Consider the following 12,012-nt stretch of genomic DNA (forward strand, 5'->3'; position numbering starts at 1 on the left):
AAAATATGATTTCCCTGTTAGCAAAAAAAAAATAAAAAATCACATCAAGGTACCCTCAACTCGGAAAAGCAAGTTAATAGATAAGATAAATAAGTACGTATAAGAATGTTATCGCGTGCACTTAAATATACTCACTTGCCGATTTGTTTGGTTTTGTTTAGTTCCCTGTTAATGTAAATAATCAGCCAATCACATGGCACCAGCTCAAGGCACTGACCTGCTGAAGTTCAAACAGAGCATCAGAATGGGGGAGAAAGCGAATATAAGTGACTGTGAAAGTGGCGTGGTTGCTGGTGCCAGATGAGTTGGTATGAGCATTTCACAAACTGCAGATGTTATGGGATGCCTTGTTGATTTTAGAGGCCAGAGGACTATGGTCTGACTGCTTTGAGATTATAGGAAGGCAACAGTAACTCACATAACCTCTTTTACAACCAAACTTGGAGAATAGAAGTTCTTCTGATGGCTGTTATCAACAGGAGCTTTCATTGTACTCAAATGGTCTCCACATTGACCAGATCTAAATCCAGTAGAACACTTTTGGGATGTGGTAGAACCAAAGATTTCCACCATGGATGTGCATCAGACAAATTTACTATGATGCTGGTATGGAGCAAAATCTCTGAAGAATATTTCCAGCACTTTGTTGAAACTTTGTCACGAAGAATTAAAGCAGTTCTGAAGGCAAAGCGGGATTCAAACAGTACTAGCAAGGTGTAACTAATAAAGTGACCAGTGAGAAAAACCTTTTATTGACAGTAACCCCAATAACAACTAAAGTAAAGCATTATCTACTATTATACTGGGAACTGCTTTTGACTGGTTGTTTAAAGGCATTAAATTAAAAGAGAGGATTATCTTCAAAAATATATATGCATATAAATGCACTAAATTCAGAACAGCAATGTACCAACTCCCGGTCTGTTTTGTTAGCTGTGCCTTGCTGTTGTGCTTTCTCTTATTTTTGTATATATTTCTATTGTTTTTTATATATCCCTCTTAATTGTCTATATTTCTCCTGTTTGCTATTTATTCCTACTGTCTACTATTTATATTTTATTTTGGCACAGTTGGCGCGAAGCACCCACAGTTTAGTTGTACATCTTTTTTTTTTTGCCATTTTCAACGCCTTCTCAACACACTCTCTTCACTCGTTAGTATTAGTTTTATTTCCATCCTTAATCACTCTAAACTCCTGCACATCCTTTCCAGCTTTCTCTCTCTGTCCAGCCAATCAAGACTTTTTCTCCTTCCTCAAATACCAGCCTTACATGTAAGTCAGTATAAACCTTTGCCTTTGCCTTTGCCACCTCTCTCTTAGCCATATAGCTAGCCTTCCAGTACTGCTATTTGCCCCGAAGGCAACAGTTTCTTCCCCTACACTCTGATGGACAGAGCTAAATAACCCACTGTTCTATCATTTAGTGTCATGTGGACATGTGCACATTGCACTACTCAGTTTTGCAATTATAGTTTATACAGCTTCTTAAGACTTTCTGTAACTTCTTTTCTTACTTTATATCTATTAGACATATAAAATATATATTGTATATACTGCCTATGTTTAAAAAAATGGAAAAAACAAACAAACAAAAAAAAAAACATTTATTTTCCTTGTATGCAGAGTGAACCAGAGTCATATTTCTCATTTGCTTACACAAACCTGGCCAAGTAAAGATTATTCTGATTGTAGTCTCTTAATTTCTTTGCTTATCTCAACTTCTATTTACTGAAAAAAAAATCAGTCCAGTTTAAGTTGGTTTGCACAAAATAACGTTCTTATTTTGTGCAACGTATAATTTCCGCGTCAGTAGGGGGCACCGATGAGCATTAAAGTGGGAACCAGGACCACAGTCGCATAAATAGAAGAAGAGTTCATTCAGCCATTACATTCACTCACAGGCAGGTCGGAGCTGCTAACAGTTGAGGACAGGTCATTAGCAACCCGAGAAAATGCTATCCGTTAGAGTTGCAGCAGCTTTGGCCAGAACCCTGCCTAGAAGGGCTGGATTCGTAAGTACTTTAATCAAGCAAGTTGCATTTATTAAGAATATTGCAGTAAGTTTATTTAATATCCGTGCGAGCATTTATGGGCGTGAAGGGTAATGTTAATGCCGCAGGCCGCTAGCTAACCTGTCACCGGCGTATGAATGCGTGCGAATACCCTTCTAATAAGTCCTAGTTAATAATCGATGCTAAAAGTCTTGAAATTGGATGTTTAAACGTGTTTTTTAAAGTTGCCCTTGTGAAGTGACTGACTTCGTCCTGTAGCACTAAATGTAGCACTTAAGCTAATGCTAGCTGTCAGCTAACAGCTCATTCAGCCACGCTTTGAAGGTCAGAAAGCCTGACAGCGTAACTCCTCTCCGCTGCACAAACTTACATTTGCCTCACTGCAAGAAGCGCAGTTTTAATCCTTATTTAAATGTCTCTTAACTTCCATTTGCGCTCAGCTTTTAATTAAGTGCTTGTTATTGAATCCAGGTGTCAAAGACTATTCCGGCCGCCTGCGTTGGGGTCAACCACCTCCACACACACAGACCATGGCTGCAGAAGACAGGTGAGAAAGTCAAAAACAACAGACCAGAAGCTTCATCCTAGACAATGCAGGGTATCTCATAAAGGCGACTTATTAAAATAATTGGTCCTGCTATGCCGGTGAAACTACTGTGTAATCCCTGTGTGTACGTCTAATAACACCGTATCTTAGAAAAGGCATCATTAGTGTTTGGTGTTTGAAACCCACATAACTCTTCATTCTAATTATGACATTTAGAAATTTAAACCATGCATATTTTCTTGCTTTGATTTTTGGATAAAAGCACATTGAGGTGAGAAAATTAATCCTTTTTGCAGCATAAAACCATGAGGTTTCACAACTGTTTCTCAACTGTTCCTTCTAAGTGTTTCAATAGATTATTGGGGAAAGCTTTTCTAATCATTTTAACATCCAGTTGTATTTATTTTTTGACATTTTGTCTTTCACAGGCACAGCGGAGGTGTCCTCCATCCTGGAGGAGAAGATCCTGGGAGCTGACACCTCTGCAGACCTGGAGGAGACAGGGCGTGTGCTGTCTATTGGTGATGGTATTGCCAGAGTGTATGGACTGAGGAATGTCCAGGCAGAAGAGATGGTGGAATTTTCCTCTGGCCTGAAAGTAAGTCCAAAGGCACAAGGTTTCTCTCCAACCTGCACATCTTTTATATATAAAAATGGGTAAAGAGGAGCGGACCGTGGATTGCTCTTGTTGAACTGACAAAATTGTAAAACTAAAAAATGATAAGTTTAAATTCAGTGATGTTATGTTTTCTCAAGAAACCATATTTATTATCCTCCAGGGCATGTCTCTGAACTTGGAGCCTGACAACGTTGGTGTTGTGGTGTTCGGTAATGACAAGCTGATCAAGGAGGGCGACATCGTGAAGAGGACCGGTGCCATTGTGGATGTACCTGTGGGAGAGGAGCTGCTTGGCCGTGTGGTGGATGCTCTGGGAAATGCCATCGATGGGAAGGTAATTAAACTTTTTTTTTAATAATTTTTTGTTTGGGATTGTGACATTCAAGTTGATTAACTAGGGTCTTTTTAAAGAACCCGTCACCAGACATCTTCTTGTAGAGCAGCTAGAGTACCTATTAATCAGCAAAACTGCCAGTTTAAGCTTTCATAAATGACCTTGTCTCTCATTAGTAAGCATCCACATGAGTTATTTGGACCAGTGACGAAATCTTGCCTGTTGTTTTTGGGGGGGTTTTTTTGTTTGTTTGTTTTTTTCTACCTATTCATGACTAGTTCAGTAATTAAATGGCAGTCATTGGAACATGACTTATTTCTATATCTTTATTTCCCACCATTATAATACTTTGCCTTAAATTGACATTCTCTCTCACGCTCTCAGGGTCCTCTGGGCTCCAAGGTCCGTAGGCGTGTGGGTCTGAAGGCCCCAGGTATCATCCCCCGTATCTCTGTGAGGGAGCCCATGCAGACTGGAATCAAGGCTGTGGACAGTCTGGTGCCCATTGGCAGAGGCCAGCGTGAGCTGATCATTGGTGACAGACAGACTGGGTAATTATCAAAATTCAGAGATGGGTTTTAACAGTGGTTTGGTCTTGATAGGAGAGCTGTAGATGAGTGGAATATTTTTAAAGTTCAATATTCCACATTCCAGCAAAACTGCCATTGCCATCGACACAATCATCAACCAGAAACGCTTCAATGACGGAACTGATGAGAAGAAGAAGCTGTACTGCATCTATGTTGCCATTGGACAGAAGAGGTCTACTGTGGCTCAGCTGGTGAAGAGGCTGACTGATGCCGATGCCATGAAGTACACCATCGTGGTCTCTGCCACTGCCTCTGATGCTGCTCCGCTGCAGTACCTGGCTCCATACTCTGGCTGCTCCATGGGAGAGTACTTCAGAGACAACGGCAAGCATGCCCTGATCATCTATGATGATCTGTCCAAACAGGTGAGGATTTGCAGATGAATCTCAAATGATATTCATCACTAAAGTTTAGCATGTTGTGCAGACTTCTATTGTCAAATGTCACTATTATTCTCAAATTGAATAATTTTCTTTCTCCCACAGGCTGTTGCCTACCGTCAGATGTCCCTGCTGCTCCGCCGTCCCCCTGGTCGTGAGGCCTACCCAGGTGACGTGTTCTACCTGCACTCCCGTCTGCTGGAGAGAGCTGCCAAGATGAACGACAACTTCGGTGGTGGCTCCCTCACTGCCCTTCCAGTCATTGAGACTCAGGCCGGTGACGTGTCCGCCTACATCCCCACCAACGTCATTTCCATCACAGACGGACAGGTTTGTTTGAAAACTGTTTGGAGCTGATGTGTATCTGTTCATGTTTCGTATTGCACCTCTGACTTCTCCATGTCCCCCCCCCCCCCCTCCCAGATCTTCTTGGAGACTGAGCTGTTCTACAAGGGTATCCGCCCAGCTATCAATGTGGGTCTGTCTGTGTCCAGAGTAGGCTCTGCTGCCCAGACTAGAGCCATGAAGCAGGTAAGATCTGGCTGACCTCGTTTTAAATGTATTCAAGGCTAGAGAATTGGATAATTCAGCAGGAGGCTAAAACCTTAGATGCGCTCTCATTTCATATTTTCCTACCTTTATAGGTGGCTGGTACCATGAAGCTGGAGTTGGCTCAGTACCGTGAGGTGGCTGCCTTCGCCCAGTTCGGCTCTGACTTGGATGCCGCCACCCAGCAGCTCCTTAACAGGGGTGTCAGACTCACTGAACTGCTGAAGCAGGGCCAGTACTGTGAGTTACTATTCATTTTATTTCTCTAGAAATCCTCAGGGTATTTTAGTGCAACTAACTGTCTGTAATGGTTCTTCCAGCTCCCATGGCCATTGAGGAGCAGGTAGCAGTCATCTATGCTGGTGTCAGGGGTCACCTGGACAAGATGGAGCCCAGCAAGATCACAAAATTCGAGAAGGCTTTCTTGCAGCACATTTTGAGCCAGCACCAGGACCTGCTTTCCAACATCAAGTAAGAATAAAAACAAATCTGTATGTTTGAACAATTTGGGTTTTTAAAGGCTCAATCTGACCTCATCCGTTTTTCGTTTCAGGGCTGACGGCAAGATCTCAGAAGCATCAGATGCTAAACTGAAGCAGATTGTACTGAACTTCCTCTCCAGTTTTGAGTAATAGCACTTCGATTGATCTTCAGTGAGCTAACTGTCTGTGTCCCCATTCTGCTTATATATGTGAACACACTGAAGGCCAAAACCTCCATGTACAGATTTGTCCAAATAAAATTTTACAACCCTGCGGTGGTGTAAAACTCTTCTGATTGTTTGGTCAGTTTGGAGTTCAAGTTGGTGCCCTCTGAGCAGTTTTCAGTGTGATGAGAACAAAAGCAAACATGTTTTGAATAAATCTATTTAAATATATCAAAATGGAGAAGGTGATACTGCACATAATAAATTCATGAATACTGTTTACTGTAAGTTCTTCATAAGAGCATCATATTAAAAGGGGCTGATAAATGAGTATAGATTGACTTAAATGCTTTTCTCTGCTGGTTTCAGAACTTGGAGGGAAATGTAAGCCCAGTTTCTCAACTGTAGGGGAAAAATGCTTAATAAATAAATTCAGTGACGCTGTCATGAATCAGATCCCTGACTACTGTCTTATGTTTAGAGATTGAAGAGACGATGTTTATGTCTGCCTGGCTTAAATACTGCATTTTACAGCTCAACACATTTATGCAGTTTTTAAATCTGAAGGAATGACTACTTATTTAAAGGGTCTCCAACAAAATGTTGCATTGTGTATTGACTTATTCTTTGAAATGAAAGTTCCTCACAAAAGGCAGTGCCTTCTAGTTATGCTTTTTCTTAACAAGTTATGTCAGTGGGAGAAATGAAAAGTGGTAAATCTACATATGTTTCTGTTCATGTCCAGCAGGTGGCCATAAACTCTTAAATACTGCTGCTAAGAGGTGGTTTACCACTAGATCTTCTCTGTTGGCATTGTTGACCTGGAGTACAAAAGAATTACTAGAAATTACAAGATCACTGTTCATGATGTAAATTAAAACAGAATGCAATGATTTGTGTATCTAATAAACCAAATTTTATTCACTGTAAAATATGAAACAAATATGAAACAAATGTTTAAACGAACACATTTTACTGAAGTAAGTAATTAAATAATTTGAAGAAGGTTGGGACACAAAACGCTGAAAAAGTGATATAGTAGAAGGAACATTTCACAACTAATTAGGTTAACTGTTAGCAGGTCAGTACTACCTAGTGTAATACCCAGTATTATTGGGTATTAAAAAAAGAGCATCTTAGAGAGGCAGAGTGAAGACTTTTACTATCTCATCATTTACAGTTACATCATTTAATATCATCAAAAGGTTCTGAGAATATGGAGAAATCTATGTAGGCAATGAACAAGGTCAAAAATCAGTGTTGGATGTCTGTGACCTTCAGGTGCTCAGACAGAACTGCATTAAAAACAGCCATGATTCTGTCATGGAAATCACTGCATGGGCTCAGGAATCCTTCAAGAACTTAATGTCTGTGAACACAGTTCTCCATGCCATCCACAAATGCAGGTTAAAGATCTTCTGTATAGAGAAGTAGCCATATTTGAACATCCAGAAACACCACCATCTTTTCTGGGCCAAAACCTATTTAAAATGGACTGAGGCAAACTGGAAAACTGATCAGGTGGATAAAAAATAAAATTCATTATGGAAAACATGGACGCCACATCTAAACTGAAGCAAGTAGTCATCATCCAACTTATCAGCTTTCCAAAACCCTGCATCTGTGATGGTATCAGAATGACCAGATATCCCTATTTATGTGGCTTGTACATACTAAAGAACAATTCAGTAAGATATGCAGTTTTTATTGTTAAGTTAGATATAAACACCTCTCAGCACTGTTCCACACAATTAGTGTTTTCCCCATAAACAGTCTGTTGGGATCTGGTCACACTGGATGGTTTTAGTGTTCATTAGTCCCAGCCTGCACATTTAGAGGGCACAGTCGATGCTGAAATCTATGTATAGGTTTAGAGCAATATATGGATCCATCCAGATGATGTTGTTTTGTTTGCATCTTTCAGCAAGACGATGCTAAACTGCATACTCTAGCAGCAGGGCTTCACTGTAGAACTGTAGGCAGGCTGAACAGGCTAAACTGGTCTGCCTGCAGTCCCAATATGTCACCAGTTGACAACATGTGATGCAACATGAAACAAAAATATGACAAAGAACACAGGACTGTTGAGCAGCTAGAATCCTGTGTCACACAGGAGTGGGACAGCTTTCCTCTCCCAAAAGTCCAGCAGCTGGTATTCTCAGTTTCCAGACATTTCTGGACTGTTGTTAAAAGAAGAGGTGATGCTATGATGGGTAAACACAGTTCTGTCGCAACTTTTTTGAGACATGTTGCTGCTATCAAATTCAAAATGACCTTATTTTTCCTTTAAAATGGTACATGTTCTCAGTTGAAACATTTTTCTAGGTTCTATTGCAAATAAAATATGAGTTTATGATACCTGAAAATCATTGCATTCTGTTTTTTATTTACATTTTATACAGCGGGCCACCATTTCTGGAAGTGAGTTACATTTTGTGGCTGATGGGAAAGTTAAAAAGTGCTAACGTGAATACAAACTACCACATACCATTTCTCATTCATAGATGTCTTTCCTGACATACCACTGCAAGTCTACTGTTGATAAGCTGCATTTTTCTCTTCCCCTCCTGGGCGGCTGTGTTTCTCTTTCACACTTCTCTGTTTGTCTCTTCTTAAACAGGAAGAACATTGGACAAAAGGTACATTTTTTGCAGTTAAGAACTTTGTTCTCTTTTGGTTACCACATCAAAAACCAAAGTTTAACACAACGTTGGCTCTCATTATTCCTTCATTTTCTGTAGTTTTTTTTTTTCTTAGCTTGTTTTTTTTCTTATCCACATAAATAAATTCTCCTGAATTTTTTAACTTACATAACATCCTATTTTTTTCCACTGGCCGCTCTTAAAAAGTTGCCATTTCACATTGTGCTCTGAGTCGCTTGTTCCTCCAACAGCATCACTGCCTGGCAAAATATAGTGAGACATGTGACAAAGAGTGAATGGAGATGCTTTCAATAAGCGCTATTGTTGATGTCAGTGTGACAAGAGAGATTAGGGTGACCAGATCTCAACAAACTAAATGTAGGACAAATCCAGTGTTTGTCCGGGACAAAGTGGGACATGTCAACAATGCTGGGCGGTAGACAAGTATATTTTATTTGAATGCAACTTTTCCATCACTATTGTAAAGGAAATATAATAAGAACAATAGGAAGCTGAAGTTTGGTCTCATGCAACAGTCTATCTCTGGTGACAGTCTCTGGGTTTCAGCAGGGATACATTCATTGCTTGGCATACCTTTTTTGAGCTTTATCTAACAATTGTAGCAAGTTTTAGCCGAATATGACACACACATATTTTATCATTACTACATACTGCTGCATCCTTTTATGTGTCATAGTTTCCATCATATTCACCATAATCTGCAAAGCTTGTGACTTTTTGGTAACTTCCCTGATTGGCATAGCATTAGACAGGCTAACCTTAATTTGATTATAATAACAAGCTTTCCCTCCACATGCATTGGGAAAATAAAAATGCAGTGCTGTCCCAAATAAACATGGTCATCTGGTCATCTTAAAAGAAATTTTAGGCAACCTAATCGGTCAAAGGTGAAGCTTTTAATCACCAGATACACTTGAACTATCTATATATAATATTATTATAACTATTACTACTTATTATTATTTTCCTTTAGCAGTCCTACATGCCAAAACTGTGAAACACCAAATCATAGTCCACCTAGAAAGCAAAGTGTGTCTCCAGTGTGCACAAAGGAGCAGTGTGCCCCTAAATCAAATTTGCTCTGAGGGGTTAGGAGTTTAGTCAAACGAGCAACAATAGTCAACTGTCTCTGAATTTTTCATATCATCACATTCCTCAAAACTGCTACATATGTATGTTACTGTTTGTGAATATCCAAAATTATCTGGGAATTACCGAGTCTTTCACAGGAATTGAAACTGTATATTTGCACGTGAGGTGATTTTAGACATTCAGGAAGGAGGAAGTTTGTCTCTAAGTGGAAGTTAGAGACTGATCTGTGTACAAAATATAGTTATTAGACTGCATTAACAGCCTATGAGACTGATTTGAGGTCAGGTTAGTATGTAGGTTTGTTTATGTCATCTACCCATTCTGCCATACTTGGAAATGAAAGCTAATATAAACTTCTCCAACCAGCAGTGATTATTCCATAACCATGGCTGGCAGAGTTCCATGGTAGTTACAATATAACCAGAGACACTATCAGTGATCCTTTTAGAGAAACTTTGGTGTGAGTGACCTTTGGTGTGCTGGATCCACCACTTAGAGATTAAACAAGTTGACAGAGCTTTGTTCAAATTACTTTATTGGCCCATTAGCAGCAGGTTTGTTTTTTTATTTAAACTTTTTGTGATAATTTGTAGTCATAGAATTTATATTTTCAGATAACTAAGCTGCTTGGTTGCGCTGGGAGGCTAATGCATCTCAAACCTTCTGTTTGAGAGGGGAAGCAAGTGAGGAAAACAAAGCTGTCTATAAGGTAGAGATGCTAAAATGGCTTTTTTAGACAGGGGATAAACACAGGGCAAGGAATTAAGATCAGTTTGAACTGTGAATCCTGCAAAGCTACTCAGTTAGTTACTTTTGGCTGCTTTCTTGTTTCCCTAACAGAGCACCACAGGAAATGGATCCACATGTTTGATTTGGCACAGATTTTATGTCACAACCCTTTCCTGACACAGCCCTGCCATCTGGGCTTGGGACTGGTATTAGAATCACACCAGCTCGTGTTCACCTGAGGGTGGGTTTGTGTGTCCAACGGGTCTTGAACTGGAGTTCTTTCCATGTTCTGTGCAATATTTTTGGCTCATGTGCAATATCCTTGGTATGTGCAATATTTTGGTCCCAGTAGAACTACCATCTCCACCGGGGTCAAAGGAGTTTGCAAAGAAAAGCGTCTGGACTTCTTTAAGTTGCTTGAAGACATTTCACCTCTCATCTGAGAAGCTTCTTCAGTTCTAAGGTCAAATGGCCGAGAGTCCCAGATTTAAACCAAGTGGGAGTATCCCCCCAAAGAGGGACAAAGGACCCCCTGGTGATCCTCTAATCACATGAGCCAAGGTGTGAAAGCGGGTGTGGGACCTAATCAGCCAGGGTTTCGGGTGTGAAAGTTTTCTCCAAGCACGACATCCCAGTGTACTTCAGACCCAGCAACACACTCAGACAGAAACTGGTTCACCCGAAAGACAAAACTCCAAAACACAGACTTAACAACGTGGTGTATGCTGTACAGTGCAGCGAGGAATGCCCAGACCTCTACATTGGAGAGACCAAACAGCCACTTCACAAGCGCATGGCACAACATAGAAGAGCCACCTCCACAGGACAAGACTCAGCAGTCCATCTGCATCTTAAGGATAAAGGTCACTCTTTTGAGGATGCCAATGTTCACATTTTGGACAGAGAGGACAGATGGTTTGAAAGAGGAGTGAAAGAGGCCATCTATGTCCACTGTGAGCGACCATCTTTGAACAGAGGCGGTGGTTTACGACACCAACTGTCTGCCATCTATAATCCAGTTTTGAGTTCCCTCCCCAGACGCCTTAACGCCCACTCACATCTTGGGCCATCCGACCTCAGGAATTCACATGACAAGGTGGGGCCAGGTTTCACAATGAGCACACCCGAAACCCTGGCTGATTAGGTCCCACACCCGCTTTCACACCTTGGCTCATGTGATTAGAGGATCACCAGGGGGTGCTTTGTCCCTCTTTGGGGGGATACTCCCACTTGGTTTAAATCTGGGACTCTCGGCCATTTGACCTTAGAACTGAAGAAGCTTCTCGGATGAGAGGTGAAACGTCTTCAAGCAACTTAAAGAAGTCCAGACGCTTTTCTTTGCAACTCCTTTGACTACGATGACCTGGATGACTGAGAACCTTCACAGACATACCATCTCCACCCTAAATGACCATAGCCCCTCCACCCTTATTTATTATATTATATAACTGCCCTTGTATACAGACCCACAATGTTTCTGTTTCAGTGTTTCTTACACATACACCAAGTATATAGTTTCACTCACATATATGTATACATATACATTGCTTTTTATTTTATTTTATTTATTTATTTTCCCCTTGTTGTATATTGGTTTCTCTTCTTCTAACTTTTGCACCTTTGTGGCCCAGCTACCCAATTTCGCTGTGCAAGAAACTGCACAATGACAATAAAAAGCTCTAAGTCTCTAAGTCTCTCTTTTGCATGTAAGGTAAATGTGTTAACCACCACACAGAGTGTGTTAATACGTTAAAACTCCAGTTAGCCACAACTCTTTTGTCTAATTTGATAATTAACTAATAATTAACTAGTTTAGTCTATAACTAATGGACGGGTGGAACCACATTTTA

At 40.5% G+C, this 12,012-nt stretch overlaps 1 protein-coding gene across 1 annotated transcript; it reads left to right on the plus strand.

The window, feature by feature from the left end:
- Positions 1–1,877: 1,877 nt before the first annotated feature.
- On the plus strand, positions 1,878–6,134 carry LOC134639158 (ATP synthase subunit alpha, mitochondrial-like). Its single transcript, XM_063490247.1, has 11 exons — positions 1,878–2,013; positions 2,485–2,560; positions 2,989–3,158; positions 3,340–3,513; positions 3,898–4,064; positions 4,168–4,468; positions 4,589–4,813; positions 4,907–5,014; positions 5,128–5,272; positions 5,353–5,503; positions 5,586–6,134. The coding sequence occupies exons 1-11, from the start codon at positions 1,954–1,956 to the stop codon at positions 5,662–5,664; spliced, it is 1,656 nt and encodes a 551-aa protein (XP_063346317.1). The 5' UTR covers positions 1,878–1,953; the 3' UTR covers positions 5,665–6,134.
- Positions 6,135–12,012: the final 5,878 nt, after the last annotated feature.

The sequence above is a fragment of the Pelmatolapia mariae genome, linkage group LG12 (assembly GCF_036321145.2).
Source record: "Pelmatolapia mariae isolate MD_Pm_ZW linkage group LG12, Pm_UMD_F_2, whole genome shotgun sequence".
Taxonomy (NCBI): domain Eukaryota; kingdom Metazoa; phylum Chordata; class Actinopteri; order Cichliformes; family Cichlidae; genus Pelmatolapia; species Pelmatolapia mariae.

Bases quoted from the DNA above. Each gene is read 5' to 3' on its own strand.
- LOC134639158 (XM_063490247.1), top strand. From the start codon at position 1,954: ATGCTATCCGTTAGAGTTGCAGCAGCTTTGGCCAGAACCCTGCCTAGA. The intron at 3,514-3,897 runs GTAATTAAACTT...TCACGCTCTCAG, and splicing joins GAAATGCCATCGATGGGAAG to GGTCCTCTGGGCTCCAAGGT. The intron at 5,015-5,127 runs GTAAGATCTGGC...CTACCTTTATAG, and splicing joins AGACTAGAGCCATGAAGCAG to GTGGCTGGTACCATGAAGCT.